The sequence below is a fragment of the Rhea americana genome, unplaced genomic scaffold (genome assembly GCF_003343005.1).
Source record: "Rhea americana isolate MKP2758 unplaced genomic scaffold, rheAme1 scaffold_60, whole genome shotgun sequence".
In the NCBI taxonomy this organism is placed as follows: domain Eukaryota; kingdom Metazoa; phylum Chordata; class Aves; order Rheiformes; family Rheidae; genus Rhea; species Rhea americana.
In genome coordinates this window covers 1,695,178-1,716,273 of record NW_028186757.1, presented here as the reverse complement: position 1 = coordinate 1,716,273, position 21,096 = coordinate 1,695,178, and the positions used below count along the sequence as shown (strand labels likewise).

General features: G+C 33.7%; 1 protein-coding gene across 1 annotated transcript in view; it reads right to left on the bottom strand.

Annotated features, from left to right (window-relative positions):
* The window catches only part of SPOCK3 (SPARC (osteonectin), cwcv and kazal like domains proteoglycan 3), a 167,600-nt gene that overhangs the window by 55,186 nt on the left and 91,318 nt on the right, over positions 1-21,096 (bottom strand). The window contains exon 4 of the mRNA XM_085319880.1: positions 20,428-20,554. Coding sequence (XP_085176006.1) covers positions 20,428-20,554 — 127 coding nt within the window. The remainder of the gene's footprint in view (positions 1-20,427; positions 20,555-21,096) is intronic.

Below are 21,096 nucleotides of genomic sequence, written 5' to 3'. Positions count from 1 at the left end.
GAAGCAGATTAGATGAAGGTGTAAAGTTCTTGTTCCCTAACTAGGCTGCAGTTTTAGGAACAATTCAAGCATGAATACTTTTGCATTGTTAGACTGATTTGAGTACGTATATCAAATGGAATCAGGCTGCATTGGTTTTATTTGTATTATATGAGCGAATAAACAAAGCATCAATATTCATTATTGACAGGAAGCGATTAATAGGGATTTACCAATTTATTATTTAATTTGTACCTTTAAGGTAATAATAAACTAGCAAAACACAATATCAAATAAACTAGAAAGTTATAGCTGATGTAGTTCCACATAATCTTCTCCAGCACAGAAACAGATTAATTTGCTTGATTCTGATCTGTATATTTACAGCTCCAATTCAGAAACCGTATTAACCATATAGTTAAATAACTATAACCAGGAAAGCGAATTATTGTTCCAAGGACATGAAAATACATGGTCAGAGATTACGTACATAGCAAATATCAGTACTGTAAACATTGCCTGTCTTATTGAAGAGCTATACTTGTCTTCATAAAGAAATTTTCTTGGCTTTAGGGTATAGATTTAGCTTAAGGATGTTTTACCAGTGTAATCGCAGAAAAAATACAAATCAAAATATAAGAGGAAAAATTTATGTATGTAGGGAGATCTTTTATAGAACAGGAAAGGAGGAAGATGATTGTGGAGAACACTTTTTCCTCAAACACAGAAAGGAAGATCTGTCTTTCTCTCTCCTAAGGAGTAAGGGGTGGGACCAAACATTGTCACTATTAAGAATAAAAGAACCTGTTCAGAAATTGCACAGGAGGTTTTCACTAGCATGCAGATATAAGTACCTGAAATCACCTCATCCCTGCCTATTTAAAGAACTTTATCATCCTTTCACACAGGCAGACTTCTAACCTGGTCACAATACCGTCATGCAGTTCTCCAACTAACACAAAATCAACTTTATCATCATATTGAAATAAGCTCTCTTCGCATGACTCTCAGTACCAAAAAGAAGATATATTAGAAGAGAGAGGGGGAAAAAACATCATTTTTTTTAACATAAAACCATCATTACAGCTTAGTTTTAAATGTAGTACCTTCTGTCAAAAAAGCATAGTTGAAGGACAATCTTGTAACACTAACAAAAAAGCTGAACAAGAGACTTTCTGCAATTAAAAGCTATACCAATAGCAATACCATCTCATAAAAGGATCAGAAAATTGAAGCAAAGCTCTGCCCTCCTCACAGGAACCTGCAAAAACTAAGTCGCCTGTGGGAAAACTGTCTACTTTCCTGCACAATTGCCATGACTGTCCAGGAAGGTGCTTAGGTTAGTTGTGATGCCCATCAGATATCTTTCCAGAGAGGACATGACCTAAAATGCATTTTCATACTTGCAACAATTTGCCATTTTGGTAGCATGGAACATAGCCTGAATTTAACGCATGTCTATTGAAAAGAGAGATCTTCCCTTTTATAAGATCTGAAATTGTTTTTGTTCCATTTTAGCAGACTAAGGAGTCAAACCTACAAACACCTGTGTTTTAGGCTTTGAGTAATCCTGCTGGTGACTGAACTGAACAGGATCATCATTTAAAACTGAACATATAAACACATTTCAGGTTTGGTAAGCTGAGAACTGGAAATATGAAGAATACAAAATAAAGGAATACTTTTCTTTTGAAGACTTCTTTAATACTTTTCTTGAGAGATTATTTTTAGAGATTCTAGTGCTTCTATTTTACTTGACTCAAATGTTGATGAAAAAAATAATAAAATAGTTCAAAGTTGCTCCAGGTAACATAATTGGTATGAGGTGTGAGTTTAGCCCCTTGTATTTATTTTTCTTTAAAGGTGTCTAACCAAATGCATTTGCAAGTACCATTGCCCTATCAAACCTTAAGAAACACTTTACTCAATGCCTGACACCTAACACAGACACTGATATCTGGGTTAGTGAGTGTGAAATCAGTACATAACACTTCCAAATCAATATTCCCATTCACAATTACGCTAGAATTTTACATTCCCTGAACTCATTTTACGGACAGGCAGGCAGTAGAGTTGTATTCTACCTCTCAAGTAAAGCAAAAATACAGTGCCTGCATGAGTCACAAAGGAGTCAATAGGCTGCTCAGATGGTTTGCTAATGATATTGGGAAGATAATTGTGATTCAAACCTCTTGTCCTTGTTCCCCATATTAACGCTGCACTGGGAAGTTGCAAAGGCAGCTCAGCTAAACAAAGGCAGATCAGATTTCCCTCAACAGTAGTCTCAATAAACTGGCACCAAAGCAATTAACACATCTGAAAAACTCCACAGAAAAAGAAATTGGTGGAATGCAGAATAGGAGGACATGATGAAAAGTAGTGGTGCTCAAGAGAAGAAGCCATAGGATCAGTGACAAAATTATTCTTTATGGGGAAAAAAATATTTGAAAACTTCAAATGGCAGAAAAATACATGAACAAAACTTAATTATAACATTTGGTAAAGCAGTAAAATAACTATAATTTATTTGCCTGTATTATTGACTTTTTTATACAGGGAAAATAAATCATAGCATTTTCAAGGAACTTATCTATTGGATTTCATAACAGTCCTTATTTATCTTGGTTTTATAAATTCTTCGTTAATTGCTTGTGCTACTTTCACCCCAATCCCGTTTATGCAATTTTTTACTATATCTTATTACAAAAAAATACAATTTTACTTGTACATATACATTTCTAGCTTTTCATCTTCTAATCTTGATTCCATTTTCATCTCAGCATACCAGATTTCAGTACTGGAGTTTCACCATGTCTTGTTATACTTTTGATTCTGAGAAGTCTCAACTATTTGAATTCTTGCATATTTTGTTTTAATAAAGAAGAATAGGGAGTTTTGACTTCAGAGCAATGTGCTGTACGGTGCTTAAAAAACATTTTAATATAGAAATAGGTACCTACCATGTCAGAGCTTCTTGACAATATACTTCAGGATGAAAAGTTCTTTATTTCTGTCCTGTCAAGCTTTCCACAGAAAAATCCAATTTGTATACTTCTATTCTGCCTACTTGAAAACTTATTTCATTTCAAATGGACCTAGTATTCTTCAACACTTGCCCTAAATAGTTGTTTAGTGAACTAGAGACAGGCAATTAAAATCTGTGGGAAGTACATCAAAGAATATATGTCATCTTTAGACATGACTCATGCAGCTTTATTGTTATTCCAGTAAAGATGAGAATAGTTATATTTCTGGACCAATTACTACAGTGTATGTTATTTTGGCATACATGAGCCCTGTTCTTATAACTACTGTTATAGGGTTAGAACGATGACATGACAGTAGTATATTTCATTAAACTCTATCATTTTCCGTTCCAAAATTGCTACCTGTCAACAGCTGGAAACTGATTTCTATGTATTCTGCATGGATAAAGAGCCATTTCCACCCCTGCCATGAAGTATATTTAAAAAAATAAAAAAATAATAAAAAAAAGGTTTCTATGGCAAAATAATAAAATATATGAAAATTTAAGAAAATTTGACTGTCAAAAATACAAAGACAGAACACATTTTATTTATTATTTTAGCTCCTTCCTAAAAATTCCAACTTTCCTCGTATTTGTAAACAAAATTCCAGATAAATATAATGGATTTCCAGGTATATATGTTTACCTTTATAAACTGTCAAAATCATCCTCCTGTGACCAACTGATCTAGTTTTTCAGGTGTGAATGACAGACAGCATGCATGTCATTCAAAAACCTTGACTGTTTGGGGATTAAACTGATGAAACCTGTTACTGACCTGGGAAAACATTTTGATAACTGCAAAAATACAGAAATCCTCTATAGAAAGAAGTAATATGTCACTATGAATACCATTTATATAGACATAAAATCTCTATATTGAGTGAGGAAAAAATGGTTCACAGAACATTTACATAATCTAGAAGTTTTCAAATTAGATGCACTTGATTTTACATCCTTGTACACTTGAACTGAGCAAACTTACAGTCATTGGGAACATGTGAAAGACTGAAAATATACTGCTAGATTAGAAATGAATGAAAAAAAATACAAAAGGATGGAAAAAACTAGTTGAAAATAATCCTCAGAGAGTTGCTATCAATAGCTTAGAAAGGAAGGCTCCACTGAGTGGACTTCTGCAAGGGTATATCACAACCCTAGAACTATTTCTTATCTCATTAATAGCCTAAAAGATGAAAGAAAAGATGATGTATTAAACATGTAAGAGTCTGGAATAGCTTTGGAACATAGGAATATAATCAAAATATTCTTATTTTATAAGAATAGGCTAAAAAAACAGTGCAATCCAGTACAGAAAACAGCTACATTCCACTCTTAGGAAGATATAATAATCACCTTAAAAATACAAGCTATTGAACAACCGACTAGACATCAGTTCCAGAAAAAAAAAAAAAAAAATCTAATGATCACTGTCAACAATCGCATGGTCTACATGAAAAATGTCATGCTAGGAGGTAACAATAGGACTGCAGCCTACAAGACACATAAAATAATTCCAGGCAGCTCTGGCAGGGCTTAAAATAGTGCTCTATGTCCAACCTTGAGACAATGTTTCAAGTAAGGCATGAACTAATTGGAAAGAGTCCCCAAAAGAGTAAAATTAATGTTCGGAGGCCTAGGAAAAACAATCAATGAGGAGAGACTGAAGGAGTGGGGATGTTCGGTCTTCAGAAAAAAGGAGTCACATAATAGCTGTCAAATACTTAAGAGGTTTCCAAAAGGCATCCAAAAAGAAGACCAAGGCAAATGCTACAAGAAAAAAATGGCTTAAGTTGCCACAAAAAAGTTTCAGGTTAGATACTAGGAAGACTCTAATAATAAGGATAGTGAAGTATTAAAATATTGCTCGAGAAGTTTATTGAATCTTAATCATTGGAATCTTTACAACTAGGGTTAGGGAAGTCTATCAAGAAGGACAGCTAGTTGATCTTGCCTTGAGGAACGGAGTAGACCAGATGACCTCCACTTCTTTGAATAAGGAAGTACATGATAGACTGGCTCTGGGAACGAAGTAGGGTCAAGAGACTACTGCCTGCATAAAACATTCTGACTTGCTGGAGAAATTAGAAAATGTGTAGTGAATGAAGTAGGGAGCATGCATGAAAGGAAAGGGAATATTACGCTCTTGCTGGCCCAAGGATCCTAGCTAACTTAAAATTCTTCTGTGTGGTACTGAATCTGTACTAGCAGTTATCTGAGCTCTTGCAGTCCTGACATCCGATTTGGCAACATGCTAAATATTCTTAGTTTCAACTCAAACTAATAAGAACTGAACAACTGCTTTGCAATATGAAATATGAAACAAAAAAATATTCTTTAATTGGACACCCAAACCTCAAGAATAATCTGGTTTTCATTTATCTGCCACACAGTCTTTTATCTGTGAAACAGCACTACCAAGTCATGCAGAAGGCTTGTGATGAGGCTGTGTAAATGAGTTACTATTTGCAGACTTCTCAAGTACTGCAGGGAAGAAGACATTAAAACAGAGGAAGAATTTAATTCTACTGTATGGCTACAGTATAATAAAAGATATAAAACTGTATTGAACAATGGTGAGAAAACAAATTTTTCATTAGATATGTAAGAGGTATGTCCATTCTGTGCATTAAGTGAGGGAAGAGTCCTGTGAAATAGAGTGAGGGAAGAATAAGTAAAGATCATATTATATATGTATCCAAGAAGAAACTCAAACATTACTTGTGCAACATTAAATTTGGCATTTCCCAGCTTGTAAGCAAGCTGATGTTTTTATAGACTTAGTTCTGCACCTTTATGAGAATGCTATCTCAATAACAAGATACTGTTTTTTCCAGAGTAATCCTATCTTGCTAGGAGTATCTGAGCTGGCTTTGAACAAACTAACTAAAGTTAATAAGGACACGAATGGTTTCCCAGGAAAGTTAGGGCCAGTATCTCCTATGCTAGTGCCTTCCAGCACAGTCTACAGATAATCCCCTCAGCTGTTCCTTTCCTTTGCCTTATATATATATATATGTAGTGGCAGCTAGACACAGATGGTACCCCTCAACAGTATGGAAGTCAGCATAAGTTAGCTGCCAGATCCTACACTTGGGTACTGAGTGAGAATTGCATTCATTCTGTGCTTAAGCCATAGAAATATTACAATCAGTCCTTGAAGCTTGAAGTTAGGTCAGATATGTCAACACAACTTCTCTACAGTATAAACATAACTCCACAATGTACGATGGAGTGTGAATTAGATGCAAATTAAAATCTTACAGAAATTTTGATGTGCTGAGGCATATGACACTTAAAGAAATGCTTTCTAGAACAATCACATTTAATGCTGAGCATTTAGTAAGTTATACTTTAGACAACCAATAATTAATAATTATGCAACTATGAAAAATGTTTTAACTCTGAAAGGTAACTGCCACCTTTAATTGTACCTTATCTGGATAATGAGAACTCTTTAGATGTCCGTATCTCTTTTGTGAATTTAAAACTAAATAGGGTTTGCTATCTAATTCTAAAAATACATTGATGAATAATTAAATTCAGCTTCAGTTCATAGTTATTAGTGCATATACTACAAAAATTTAATTTGAATATAAAAATCCATACAGATAGAAAAAGTTAATATGATAAATTTTTGTTATCAGTCCCAACTGCCTTTATGGATAATGATTCTGATGCTAGCCAATGAGACAGAGAGGAGAGAAAAAGAGGCCCTAGTGCTAACTTTGACTCCTCAACTCTTTCACATTTGCTTCTTTTTAACCAAACTTTCCAATATACAGAAGAGGAGGAGATGTGATCTAGGGTAGTTGAAACTAGAGATATCAGTAGACATAGGAGAATTCCAAAATCTTATCCCTGTGGTACATCTCCCAGTTGGAAGTTCTACACCACAGCCTTCTGGACCACTGCCATACCACACGAACATCCACTGGTCAAGCAGAGAAACCTAGCAAATAAATAAAAGAACTGAGAGAACAGAATTTGGAATATCCTCTCAACTGTATACATTCTTACAAACAAAGCTCACAGTTCTTCCTTTCCTGTCTATTTTCCAGGTGACCATTAATGGATGGTAAAAGATTTTTTTATGATAAAATCAACAGGGTCTCTGAGAAAAGGAAAGCTGCCGAAGAGGAAAATGAAGTGTTAATACTTCTTTCAGTTTCATTGTGCCTTTTACTAGCAGATATCTCCCACAGAGCTCCAAATTTGTCCATCAACAAAGATCTCTACTTTCTCCCCATTTTTAGAATTTGATCCCTTTGAGGACTGCACAGGTGATCTCTGTTTACCAATACTAAGTACTGAACATTTTCCATTTTCATGCCATTTTGCTAATCCATACTCCTAATCTTCTCACTTTATCATTTCATGAAGCCTACATATATTCTTTTGGTCAAAATTTTGCTTTTACCATATTTTGAGCAAATTGCTAGATGAAATTATGGCCTCAGAGTTGAATCTCTAAAAGTAAAATATGTAAAAAACTAGAGTATGCTTTAACTGGATTGGTGATTCCTGTCACTAATCAGGTGGGGGTGGGGAGGAAGAGTGAAGAAGAAAAAAAAAAAAGATAAGCTTTAATCTGATTACGTTCCAGACGCAGCATGGAATGTTATCTGATACAGAACAAGGAAGAGAGGAAAGGACTGGTAGATGCAAGTGGCCAGTATCAGGGAATGGTTAAGTATCGGTTCTTTTTGCAATGGTGTCACTTTAGGTTGGTTTAAAATGTAGGTGAAAATATCAGAGTTAATGACATTAATCTGTTAAATATAATTTAAAAATGATTAAGCCAATATATAATTCTTTACAAAGTGCAGTCAAGGAACATAAATAATTACAATATAGGATTGCAAACTAAAAAAAAAAAATCAGCTAAACATAATGCCAAGATACTGTATTTTCAACTAATTCAGACCTTTGAAATTAAAAATTAACCCGTAAATTTGGTTATGAAGTGTCATCCACGGATCTAAAGATGCCTTAATTTCCTGTCAGCATCAATTAATTTTTCCAAATTCTATACCAACCTGTTAATTACATGCATCACTTACATAAACAAAGGATGTTCAGGTAAAAAGCTTTTCAGCAGATAAGCACTATTGTTTAAAAGAAAAAATTAAAAAATGCTAACTGCAAAGGCTTGTAACCATCATTTTGACTGTAGAATCAAAGGACACATGCTAATTGAACCAAGACCACAAGTAAAGAAAATCTTCTGTGGTTGAAAGAGAACTGATGATACATTGTTCATAAGGCTAAGAACCAGAAAAAGCAATTTACATGACAAAATGAAACTCTGTATGTGTTTTCTTGTTCATCTCTATAGCTCTTGCTTGTTTTCTTCACCATTGTGCAGTTCAATGACATAAAAAGAAAAGTCTGAAGTCAGGTCACTTAGGTATGCAATCTTTCGGGGATAGCCTACAAAATATATTAACGCACAGGAAGATGCAGATAAATGCCTACCGGGATTATTTAAATGAGACATCTACCTGTCTTGGCTTTTGATACACATGCTGCTTAGAAGCTTTTGAAAGTCCTTCTAAGCACCTATCTGCTTTCTAAATCAGACATCTGAATTTTTAGGTACCTACTCAGTTTGATAAATACATACCTTACCATCTTATTATACACATTTTGCAGGTAAATTAGCAGCTTATACCTTCAAGTGAAAATGTAAAGCTTAATTCATGCTAAATGACAAAACCCTATGATATCTTTACTTGAAAAGTACTATTTCTAGTAAATTGAAGATTGAGAAAAGTATTAACAATAATATTCAGTCTTTTTTGTTCTAATGTATCTCAATTCCAAATCAATAATTCAATATTCCTAGAAGAAAATAAATTCTGTATAAATTAAGACAGTCTCTAAATATTCTCTTTATATTTTTATATTTGAAATGTTTTTAAAGACTTGACTAACTAAAGAGGTAAAGATACATGTTATTCCTTCTTATATTATTCCTTCTCTTTCTAGCTTATCCTCAATTTATAATCACTGATACATTTTCAAAACAGAATAATAGCCTGTGCAAGCATGTTTTTGCCTGTCGTAAACTGTTGATATTAATATTTTCTTTTTCAGACATACACACATAAATACTTAAGTGTATATTCTAAATTCTGACTCTTATTCAGAGTTATGGCTGACACAGTCCAAATTTCAACATTTCAGACTCTATGCTTCAAACTCCATCAACTCTAGCAGTCCAGAGTTACAGATGCACAGAATGTCACTAGCAGTCCAGAGTTACAGATGCACAGAATGTCACTCAACCGTAGAAGTTCATGGGATCCCTAGTGTATGTACATTGCTGCTACATGACAAAAGCTAGCATTCAAAATTTTGTAATTTGGATAGGTTTCTCTCAAGAGAGAAAAAGGAATATTGCTCTCACAAAGCTAACTCATTGTCAGCTCCCACTTCAAATTTGAAAATGATTCAAAACTTCTAATTCTCCCAAACCTTCCTCTTAGAAACAGCTGAATATTTTGGTTGCAAATCAGCCAAGAGAAAGCCTCAGCGATTTTCAGCTGACATGCAAATTTCTGCGTAATAGCAATGGTTAAAATAAGGGCAATGGCAAAGCTATGAAGCTCTCTAATAAGACTCAAATGGCTTGTCAAATCATGGAATCGTTTGTTAAAAGAATCTAGTTATTGGCTATTAACATGCATTATCACTGTATTTTTAATGTGATGTGGTTTCTTAAACCATGCTCACTGATTGCATTACTAATTAAATAAGTTAAATTTATCTAATTATATATAAGTTGAAATATTTATAAAATTATATGTGAGCTAAAATATCATCTAAATGGCATGCTCATTAATCTTCAATTACAGGGGGAACAAAACAAGTCTGTACACAGAGAGACCTAGTTAGTCCATGCTGCATTATCCTGTCTAAGTCCATAAGATATTTAAACTAGACCACAACAATCTGGAAAAAAAGAAATTCTCTACATGCATTTATATTTAGGTTAACCCCTGAGCAGTGTGCTACAGAATCATGATTTTGATCAGAACGTACAGACACCTAGGTACTCTCAGTTTTCTTGCTATCATGTTACCTCTAGGGCTTTCCTTTCTCTTTGGTTCTTCAGCCATCTAAAATATATGCTAACATTTATTTTAATTCAAACTACTGGGCTTTTTTAAAAAAATCCTAAACAGGTTTCATGTGTTATCATTTATGAAATTCCATGTTTATAATGTTTTTCATCCTGCCAGAAAAGAAATATTTTGTTGTACAGGTGGGAGTTAATATTCCAAAGCATGGCCATTTTTCTCTAGATTACATTTATCTTCTCTTGAACTCCAAAGAATACTTTTGTGCAGAGAAGCACATAAATGTCCTTAAATCCTTCTACTTTTCGTTGTTAATATTTCATTTCTAAAATATACAGAATGTTTCCTTATTTTAATTTTCTCAAAAACAACCAAACAAATATGGCGCAAAATCAGGATGAATCAAAGCCATATCTTTGTGTTATATTTTGAATGAAGAGCTAGAGAGGCAGATCTTGCTTCATAAACTCTTATTTTTTTCTCTTCCAGAAACTTCATGCTGCATTTTTTTCTAGAACTTTGCTACAATTCAGAGGCTTTACCTCTCATGTTCACTCATATTTCTCAGATCCCTATCTTTTTTATAATTCTTATCCAGTGTACATCAATATACAGACGCATTGTTTCTGGACTTAGTTATTTTACTGTCCTATCTTTTTCTAATTTATACAAGTCATCTTCCAAGACCAAACTTGATTGTTAAGAAATATTCAGTTTCACTTTAATCTAAAAATTAATGCCAAGAAAAAAAAATAATCCCACACAATCCAGAGTGATAAAGTATGTCTTAAACTGATGTTTATGGAAGAAAAGTTTGCTTCCTAACTTGCTTTCTGCAAATTTAGCAGAAAGCAGACAGCTTAAAAGGCATCGAACATGCAAGTAAACAGGCCAGGCAGTTGTTCTATCTGCTAGAAAAGGACTGAAGGTAAGAGGTATCACAACCACACTTCTGAAGAAAATCATTGAAGCTATGAAGACAGCAGGTTTCCTGAGAGATGCCGTATTTTCAGGGGAATGATAAGGACTTTATTTGAAAGGTAGCTAAAACACTCTGAACTTCCCCGAATATCATCTGTATATTCTTAAAACTTTTTGTTTTGCTTTGTTTTTCTTCTTTAATTAGGGCCTCAACTAAAGTGAGTGAATTGGAACTTTAGAGCTATACGCAGTGTTGTAAAATTCACACAACCCAAAACATCCAGATATGTTTTCCCATACGTGGCTTTGCATATTTTAAATTGAAACAATTTTGGGAGGAAAGTGAATATGGTTACAGGGAATCACATCATCTATACATTAGATAGTCTTGGATTCAAGACTGTTTTCTGTGGTTCAGCTAGAGAACACAAAAAATATTGCAAATTTGAAGGAATATTCTTACCAAGTTGATAAGACTGAATTTGTATTCAGGGAAGGATAAGTAGCAGCATAATTATTTGTCCATTTTTACAGTATTTCATTGTGAGATTTTCAAGATTACAAATATAAAAATAGTGTGACTTGGAGATGATTCTTTAATGTTGCAGATATTCTACCTCACTGAGATCTGCTAAATTGCTAGAACTGCTACTTTCCTTTTTCTCTGGCGACAGCATGACTAGTTTGTAGTGGTACTGGTAAAAATTACTGGTACAAAGCCTAATGTTACTAATTGAAACTTCACAGTATTTCAGGTTCTTCCTAAGTGCTGATGTGATCTACGTGAACACTGTGTACGAATACTTTTCTTAGAAGCTGAACACTTTGTTCTGTTTGATTACTAAATTTAATTGCAGGTTCTAATAAATTTTAACTTGTACAATTCCATTTTCTCTAGACATTTGCACTTTATTTGTAGTTCTGTAGGTTTTCAGATGCTTACTGTTCCATTAATTGTTGAAGAAAACCAAAAGCAGGATAGCTACGTAATGTTAAGTACATCTTCCTTTATGTCTGTTATATATATGTTGTTTCAAAACCCTTCTTAAAGGGAAACATAGAAGCAGAGGAAAATGGAAGTTCAATCAGAAAAAGGGAAGGAAATGACAACAAACAAACATTTATTATAGCGCTCCAGGAGACAGCAGTACATGGAATAGTCAACAAAATAATCCATGGTCCACTGCTCTTGATAAGCATATATTTAACTTCCACTACGATTATGAGGAGAAAAGGAGACACATTAAGGAAAAAAATAAACAAATTCTCATGGTTCAGTGCACTTGAAAGTGATGCCTGGTTTAAATAAGTTCGCAATAACAAAAGATTAATCAGAATTAAGAGAAATTAGATGAAAAACCCCACAACATAGCACGCATTTAAATTAGTTTACTGGCTTTTTTTTTTTTTTTTTTTTTAAATAATGGTACCATAGTACAGCTACATATTTTATTTAGGGAAATGATCCCTCTCTAAAGGCCTAAATTTACTACCTTTTATGACACACAGGTAGCTCAGAGAGAGAGACAAACTGCTTTCTGAAAGAGTCAAATCATGTAACTCAAAAAATAAATCAGAAGTTTCTTTGTAGATATATTTTCTTCCATTTTGTCAATTCCCGTATCTGAAGTGCCTATCTAAGACTCAGGTGATGTGTACAAGAACAATTTCTGTGGACATGGCTCTCTTCCTTGCCCCTGTGGCACTGGAAGAAATGCTTAAAAGAAAATGGAATTGTGTGTCCGACAGTTGAGCATTTCACTCTGGGCATGACAACAAAACTATATCATGCACCATTAAACTTCTTCTTTTCTAATAAGTGCCTATATGCATTTTCCATACCACCACTTACTCTGACATACTCTTTGGGAGCTTCTTTCAGAGAATCATTACATTTAAACGGTTTTGCTGGGCCAAGTCCTGAGCCATTTTTCAAGTTTACCACTTGCCACTTCCAACTTCATTTTCTTTACCTCATTTTTATCACAGATTATCTACCATTAACTCTCAAAGGTTGTTCTCTTTTGACCTTTTTGTTTAGAAATAGGTTATTTTCCCTTTTTCTAAAAAAAAAAAAACAAAAAAAACACCAAACAAAACCCCTAAGAGCAAAAAACCCCAACCCTCTAACTTCACCTGCTTCACCAATTACTACCTTCATTTATCCTCCCCTCTGGTGAAACCATGTTCTGCCTGGTAAGTCTGAGACAATCTTCTCTAGCTTTTGATCACTGTCTCGCAATTGCACAGCACGTCACTGTCCCCTCCACTGCTTTCTCAGGTGCCTTAATGTTTCACATCACTATGCAAACTGAAGAATGTCATATATTATTTCTTAACCCTCCAAAGCCATCTTTCTGTTTCTTTTTGGAACTGTTTCTGTTCCCCATCATCTCTCCACAGGTATAACTGGGCCAGTGGCAGCTGCTGCGTTCAGCCTCTTATCTGTTTGTGCCTGCTGATAACATTGATACATTCTCCTGGAAAAGAACTATCGTGACAAAATGAGTCTGATTAACCTAGCTGTAATACTGAGCTTAACTTAGCTTGAGTACTATTTTCAAATGACTAACTTTTGCTGGTTAAAGCAACTGTTCAGAAGAAAATTGTCATTTAATCTGCAGATAACTATGGATACCTCTAATGCAATCTAACCGTTTAAGAAACTAACACTATCTTCTATTTCTTAAATTTCAGCCATTTGATTTTTCTTGTTTTACTGGCCTGTTTGACAAAATACAAATTAAGATTTTCATTAATAGGTTATGAATCTGAGTTCTTTCTATATTAATTATTTTTCATTTATATACTCTGATATAAAAGGATTTATTAAAATGCTGACAGTTTTAATCTTCTCTTGTCTATTTATCCTAATCTTTTATTGGTTTGTCCTTCTAGCCTGGATTGTTTATACTCTACAGAAAGCTTAATACTTTTTAAAGAAACAATATAGAAGTATTACACAGTGCAGGATTTGAGAAAATTTTTTCCAGTCCATGCCGTAGGATTTTTTATTTGTATTGCATTATTAAATTTATATTTTCATTTAAATCAAATATATAATTTTATATGAAACATAGTATTCTGAAAATAAAAAAAGAAGACAAATTCCAACCTTGTAAGAATAAAGATGCTGCCCTAGTCTAAGAAATACTGAGATGCTCCCAGAAAAAAAAATATATATATATATTGAAGGTATTATAGAGTACTTGTGTCATCTAAGCTACCATTTCTATTCTCTACATCGGTTATTTATTTTGGATCATAGTTGATGAAAGGAGATCACATAATCTGGAAATTTGAGAGCACCTAGCATGCTGGAAAAATGGACCAAGTAAAGTGAGTCGCCTTTCTGACATTTCTCTGCCTTATTTTTTGAGTATCACAGCTAACCAATTTAAAAGTTCCAGGGAACATTTCAGTCATTACTGGTTAAAGTTGTTGATTTGATGGAAACTGGAATACCAGAACACTTCATGTCTTGATTTTTTAATGTTAATCTTTTAAAAAATATATATCTAAACAGCAAGGAGTTTCCTTAAACTTTCTGTAATTCCTTAAAATTTCTGTAAAGATTACTTCAGCTTGATAAAGTCTAATACACAGATCAAGCAAGCAAGACACACTGTATGTCACTGACTATTGGCCAGCCTCACTCAAGGAAGTGTTGGCATAGCAACTTTGTGCATTTTGTCATTGCGGTACATTGGCAAACAAGTACCTCGTTGCAGTTACAGTTCAAAGTAGATTTGGTCTGTAGAAGGCTTTACAGTTACTCATTTGGATCAGATCATTTTGGCTGGTCTTAATTTTGAGAGGCTCCTTTTTAACTGGAGAAACATTTTTAAAGCACCCTACTTTCCGGTAGGTATTAGTAGAGCAGCTGGAAGAGATTTATTTTGGAGAGATTACATTATCTTATGGCATTGCAATCATTCAATATTATTATTTTTGGCTGCATCTCATTCACTGTTAAGTCTACAACAGATTGTTTAACAGCAAAACAGATAAAGAAGGAAAGAGATAGTACTTCAGCCTAATCTAAAAAGTAAGACTTACATACGCTCAGTCAGGGTTGTGAAAATTACTTTCATTTAGTATTAGAGAATAGATAGATCAGACATTTCAACATTCTGATCCCTCACAATCCCTCACAAGATAACAATTTGGAGTAATGTGAATAAAATAATCACAGAGATAATCAAAACCGAATACCTAAGGCTTTAACAAATCTCTTCTGAAGTAGAAAGGAATTGTCAACAGCTCAAGCAGGCATCCTGAAAACTCAAAAGCTAATAAGTATACTTCAATCAATTTAACTTTTATAATAGAGCAAAGATTAAATTAATATCAAGGATTAAAAATGTTAATATTTATTTTCTACGAGTCTTCCAAACATACACTCTTATAGGTAACACTGTTAGGAGATGCAGATTATTGAGTAAAAGTCCTGAAAGCACCTGAAATGAATAAAAGTGGGGGATGCCCTGAGAATAAACATCTAGGAATTAAGGTTCATAAAATTATAAACAAGAGTATTGAAACTTAGACAGAGTAAAGAACTAGTACAAAACTCTCCTATACATAAACAGTGTGATTTTATTCACTGTCTCATATTTGCCCCTTTATTGAGAAAGGGATCATAACTTCAGAGACCGTAGGAAGTACTTGTAGATAATATAAATGTATGTCCACATTTCCATCTATCTGTAAAGTACCATCAGAAAATCATACCCTTCATTCTGACTGTTTGCTTTTCTATATCTTAGCCTGCAAAGCTAGTTTAGATCCATTATTTTTGTAAAATACTATTTCTATTGCTATTTTGTGCTTATAGATATGCCAATCATATGAAGTTTTCACAGGTAGGAGAGAAAATTTTTCCATAAAAAAACCTCTCTATCAAAGTGACTTGAGAAAATTGCTGCTAATCAAAAAGCTGGTCTGAGAATGCAATAACTGATGGTTATTCTGGAATAAAACTATGGAGCAACTGGCATATTTTAAAAATGAATTTATTTCTGTGGTGTTTTCTTTTCAAAATATTCAAAGCTTTGCTCACTGATCTCATTTACAGTCAGATTTTTTTTGTAGCGGGATTACTTGAAGATTAGATCATGTTCAGCCAAAGAGATAGAAAACGCCAGTCTATTATACCAAACACCAGAGCTATAATTAAAACATACAAAAACACACTCAAAAGAAAATTTCACCCAACATCTGACCCATTACTCAAGGCCATCTGTCAGAAAGGCCCCTTGGAATAGACTGTAAAACGGGAGAATTATTCCAACAGAAGCCTCCCAAACACAGCATTATCCTATCGTCTGCAATCACACTGGTTTTATCGCATGTGCGCTAGACTGCAGTAAGTTGCACCCCCCGGTAAGACAACCTGCCAAAGGCAGGTTGCTGCCACCAAGCATTCCGTCTGAGCTGCACTGCACGTCCTGTTTATTCTCCTTTTACTTTCAGGAGAGATGAGGCTAGAAACAGGATGCACAAGCTGTTCCAGCAGCAATGGATGGGTTACCAAATGCATGGGGCAGCATAGCCTTAAGTTACAGCACTGTATGAGAATTCACTAGAATAATTCACTTTCAAATGCCCAAGTTTAAAGAAATGTAGAAGATAAAACTATACTAATGAAGTGTAAAATGCAGTATTATTTAAAGTATTATTAAGTAAAAGCTGTTTATAACACCACTCTGGTAAGAAAACTGCAGCATCTCTTTACACTGAATCTCTTCTCTCATAGCAATTAATGTTCAGTTTGATTACTCAGCATTTCAGTATGTAATACTTTGACTTCAATATTGTTATGCTGCCATGATGAATGTTTTGCACCTGCTACTTTTCCTTTAGATTGACTGTATGTCATTAATTGTGGGGCAAATATTCACACGCTGATAACACAGTAAATCCTAGTCTGGCCTACCAAAATCAACGGAAGACAGCACACTGTTACCTGACCCTGGATAAGCTCAGTTTAGAAGTTAACCTTTCTCACTACAATGTCTAAGCATTTTGATTGTTTAATTTTTTCTAAGCAAAAACGAGTATGAAAATTCTATTGTTACATAATTCAGTGCCAGATATTTAGCATGTGCTTGACCTGAAAACCATCCCAAAGTAGTGCTTGTTAGATAACTATTCAGCTGCCTGGCTATGCTTTATGATATTATTAACTATTTACTGACGTATTTTCAGAAACCATACAATTCTATGTTGTACAATTTGCCACAACTGTTAACAAAATGCATTCTCAAAAAAAAACAAAATTGCTATATCATGAAACTACACTAAATTGCTTGAGGGGCACTAATTGCATCAAGGGGAGCTTGATGACACAATGAAACTAAACTTTGCCTGGAGGAAAGGACACAAACATTTATATTTCTGTCAATTTAAAAAATAAATGGCCCTAAAATAACCTTATAAGAACCTTTATTTTGATATAATCACACCATGGAATACTAAATCATAATATCATTGAAAGGAATACTAAGACAGATCTTTGGTGGTCATAACTTTAAAAAAAATTTTTTTTTGCTGCTCTAAATCTAGATTTAAAATCTACCAGCTAGTGGAAGGCAAGAGGAAAATCCCTGCAAATGCTCTCTGATGCTTTTCCATTAAACCTATGTAAGGGACATGGAGGATAGTATACATTACCACACAGGTTGCAGCTCTGATAATGCACTGTGAAAGAAGCACAGTATATCTATTTACTCCATTCATTTCTCACCATTCTGCTTGGGAAGACATCCCCATCAAAAAGCATGTACATATGTAAAAATATCAGCATCTCATCCTTATTTACAGAATTCTTTATATCTACTTCAAACCAGGCCATCAGAAGGCATAGGACTATTCAGAACATAGTTTTCCTGCAGTTACCTGATTCTACATGGAACTTATTCCCATATGTTTCCAGACAAAATGAATCAACTCTGATCTCTTCTACTAAGGCATCAGAGTTCAATCATATATGGCCTACTGATATGAGTTACTACATGTCTCATACAGTAATTTATTGTAGACAACAGTGATTCTAAAAATGAGTTTTACAGCTCTAGAAACAAGCATTTCTGTGACAAAAATGGAACTACTGGCTTTATTTCCCAAAGATAAATATGGTTAGAGAAGCTTATTCTTCAATTAGCAGAACTAGAAGCACTCAGGCTTGTCCTGAATATTTTGTCTTATTTATTTTCATTTTACTCTGGCCACTCTTAAGATTTCTAAAAACCTCTTTTCTGATACAGTTTTACAGATTACGCTTTGTTTTTCACAAAATATTCTTTACTTTTCATTTCGCTTCTCACTGTGCTTTTGTTTATGAAGGAGAACAACTTCTGCACCTCCATGGTGGACAGAGAGTGGCTACAAAAAGTTTGTCTGTTCTTTCCTCCAGAGAACTTCACACCCTCCAAAGAACAAGAGAAACAAAAGGTAGAAGTAAAACTAAGGTCTACTTTTTCTATTCTTGTTTTGTTTTCTCCTCAAAGACTGTGAGAGTTCCTGTAAGTCTCTGTGGAATGGACAGGGGATAATATAAGGAATAGGCAATGAGAGTAAAAAACAGCTGCGCCATTTATATACAAGAACATTAGGAAGAAAGTAGGGAGACACTGTAACGGATAAAGTTTGCATTACTTTAAAAAGTTGCTCATTCAGTATTTATCTATATGAATTTATCTATCTTGTCTATCTAAACTGCAAGATCTTAGGGACTATCTTCTGTTTATAGCTATACAGAGGCTATGCTTGGACACTCATGAAGCCTTTGTAGAATTCAGTAAAAGAAAGGCCAATTGATAAAATCATCTAATGTCTAGTAAGATGCATGCACATTTCAAGCTCTTGATAATAGGTAGACAGGACGTTACTGTGAATGAAAATAAGAATATTTTCAAATATCTAAATCAAACGTTTCAGTATCACTGGAAAAGAATTATCTTTTTCATAAGCCAAAAAAATCCAACATTCATGTATTGGACCTCAAATATCCTGGTGTGAGTGTTAGAATTAGATTTAAATTTTTTAACAGAAAAATTATGATTCTTACATATTTACATATCTCTGAGTAATGGGATTTTAAGAAAAACATTTTCTAAAGTAAGATTCATCATAAAAGCATAAGAATTTTCAAGACTAATTATATACTGATGTTTTTATTATAGTAAGAGTGGAGAGAATATTTGGTGTTCAATTCAACAGCCAGTTACTCCTGGAAAGTCTACTCCTTTCTTGTAAAAGTCAAAGTATGTGACTGCAGTTGAAAATCAAAAGAAAATTCAATACAGCAAACAGGAGTTCTAGAATCTGTAAATAATGGAAAATATTTGCTTAAAATATTATACAAGAAAGCATTTTGTCTTTACAAGTAATGAATAAAGCTTGTGTGTTTCTGACAGTTTAATCTACAACAATCAGCATTATTATTTTTATTATTATTGTTAATATACTTTTTTGGAGCACTAGATATTATTTGTATTGGAAACAATTTGGTAGTGAAAGGACACAGATGTGTGAACTGACAGAATACAGTAGCTCCATTTACATTACTGAATTGCTTGCAGTTTCTGATAAAAACAGGTCCTTCTAGAGTACATATTCTTTTCTCCTATAAATAATTCATTTGATAATGCTAGACAAACATTTTTCTTCTGAAAGTTTTAAGAGTATATGTTAAACAAATCAATTTGGTTTCAGCATCATTATCACCCAGTGTGCTTTCCCAAGTTTAAGCTGAGCACTCTACTAATGACATGTTTACTGGATTTCAGTGTGAGAAAAGCAAATTCTTTTTCTCTACAAAAGACAAGGTAAGTAGATAGTAACATATTTACAATGATTACACTCACTCTAAATAAGTATGATGGAAAAGAAACAAGGGTTCAGGAATATAGAAGGAAGATTTGATTATGGTCTTCAAATATATAAAAATCTTTTGCAAGAAGGAAATATGTGCATCCATTATTTACATCAGTATATTATTAAGCTGTCTATTTTGCTTGTATGCCCAGGTGCTCAGAATGCATTCCTGGTGGTCAACAGGAAAATTTAAATTATCAGATTTTCTCTCCCCAAACTGGAGACCTACACAACACTTTTTTTGCTATTCAAAACACTGCCTGGGTTTCTTTAGTAGACAGACTTGATCTGGGGCTCTGTCACATTGTGGAGCACTGTTACATTGTGCTTCCATTGTTAATTATTGTTTTATGCTACTTGGAATTTACTACCATTTTGCTTTTTTGTCTTATTATACATAATAGGTATATAGAATATGTATTTTAGTCAAAATAAAAAAATGTTGATCTGTGTTACATTTTTTTATTTGCTTTCCGAGAGATGGAATTGACTGGAACAATGAAAGAATAATTCAATTCTTTATTTAATTCTTACCTGAGAAGAATATGTGTGACCATCTGATCCACAAACAGGATTGGTATAAACTACTGGACATTGCTTGCAGTTTGAGGAAATGGGACCACCCCTCCACTGTTTATGGCCTAAACCAGCCTCTTTCATACTGTAAGTAAACAAAAAGTATGTAATTCTGGTGAGTGGTAGTAAAATTAGAATACATTCAGGGTACTTTATGAGCCTTTACAAACAAGTCATACATAATTTCAGCCATTAAGTTTCCTTTCAAGTAAAGCGCTGGTACAGTCTTTGGTATATAGCTTTCATATCATACTTACTGCAGTGATACCTGATGCCTGCATATTATTTAAACATCTAAGTCCTCTTGATAGAAAAAAAAATAAGATGATGTTTTGCTGATGGTCATACTTACTAATCAGTGAAATAAGTTTGATTTGTGTGGGATTCGCTTGCTTTTGTTAACCAGTATGAATAGGACCGTTATTAATACTGGTGTTTAAAAAGGTTACATATAAATATTTAAAATGACAAATACTTACCATAGAAACAGTAAAAAGGTCATTCAGTATACTGTTTACCTTACTTCGACCACTGTCCCTCATGTTTTACATTTCTTAAAATTCAGACTTCACAGTCCAATATAAAATTTGGATTAAAAAAAAAAACAGGCAATTAACTGGAAGATAG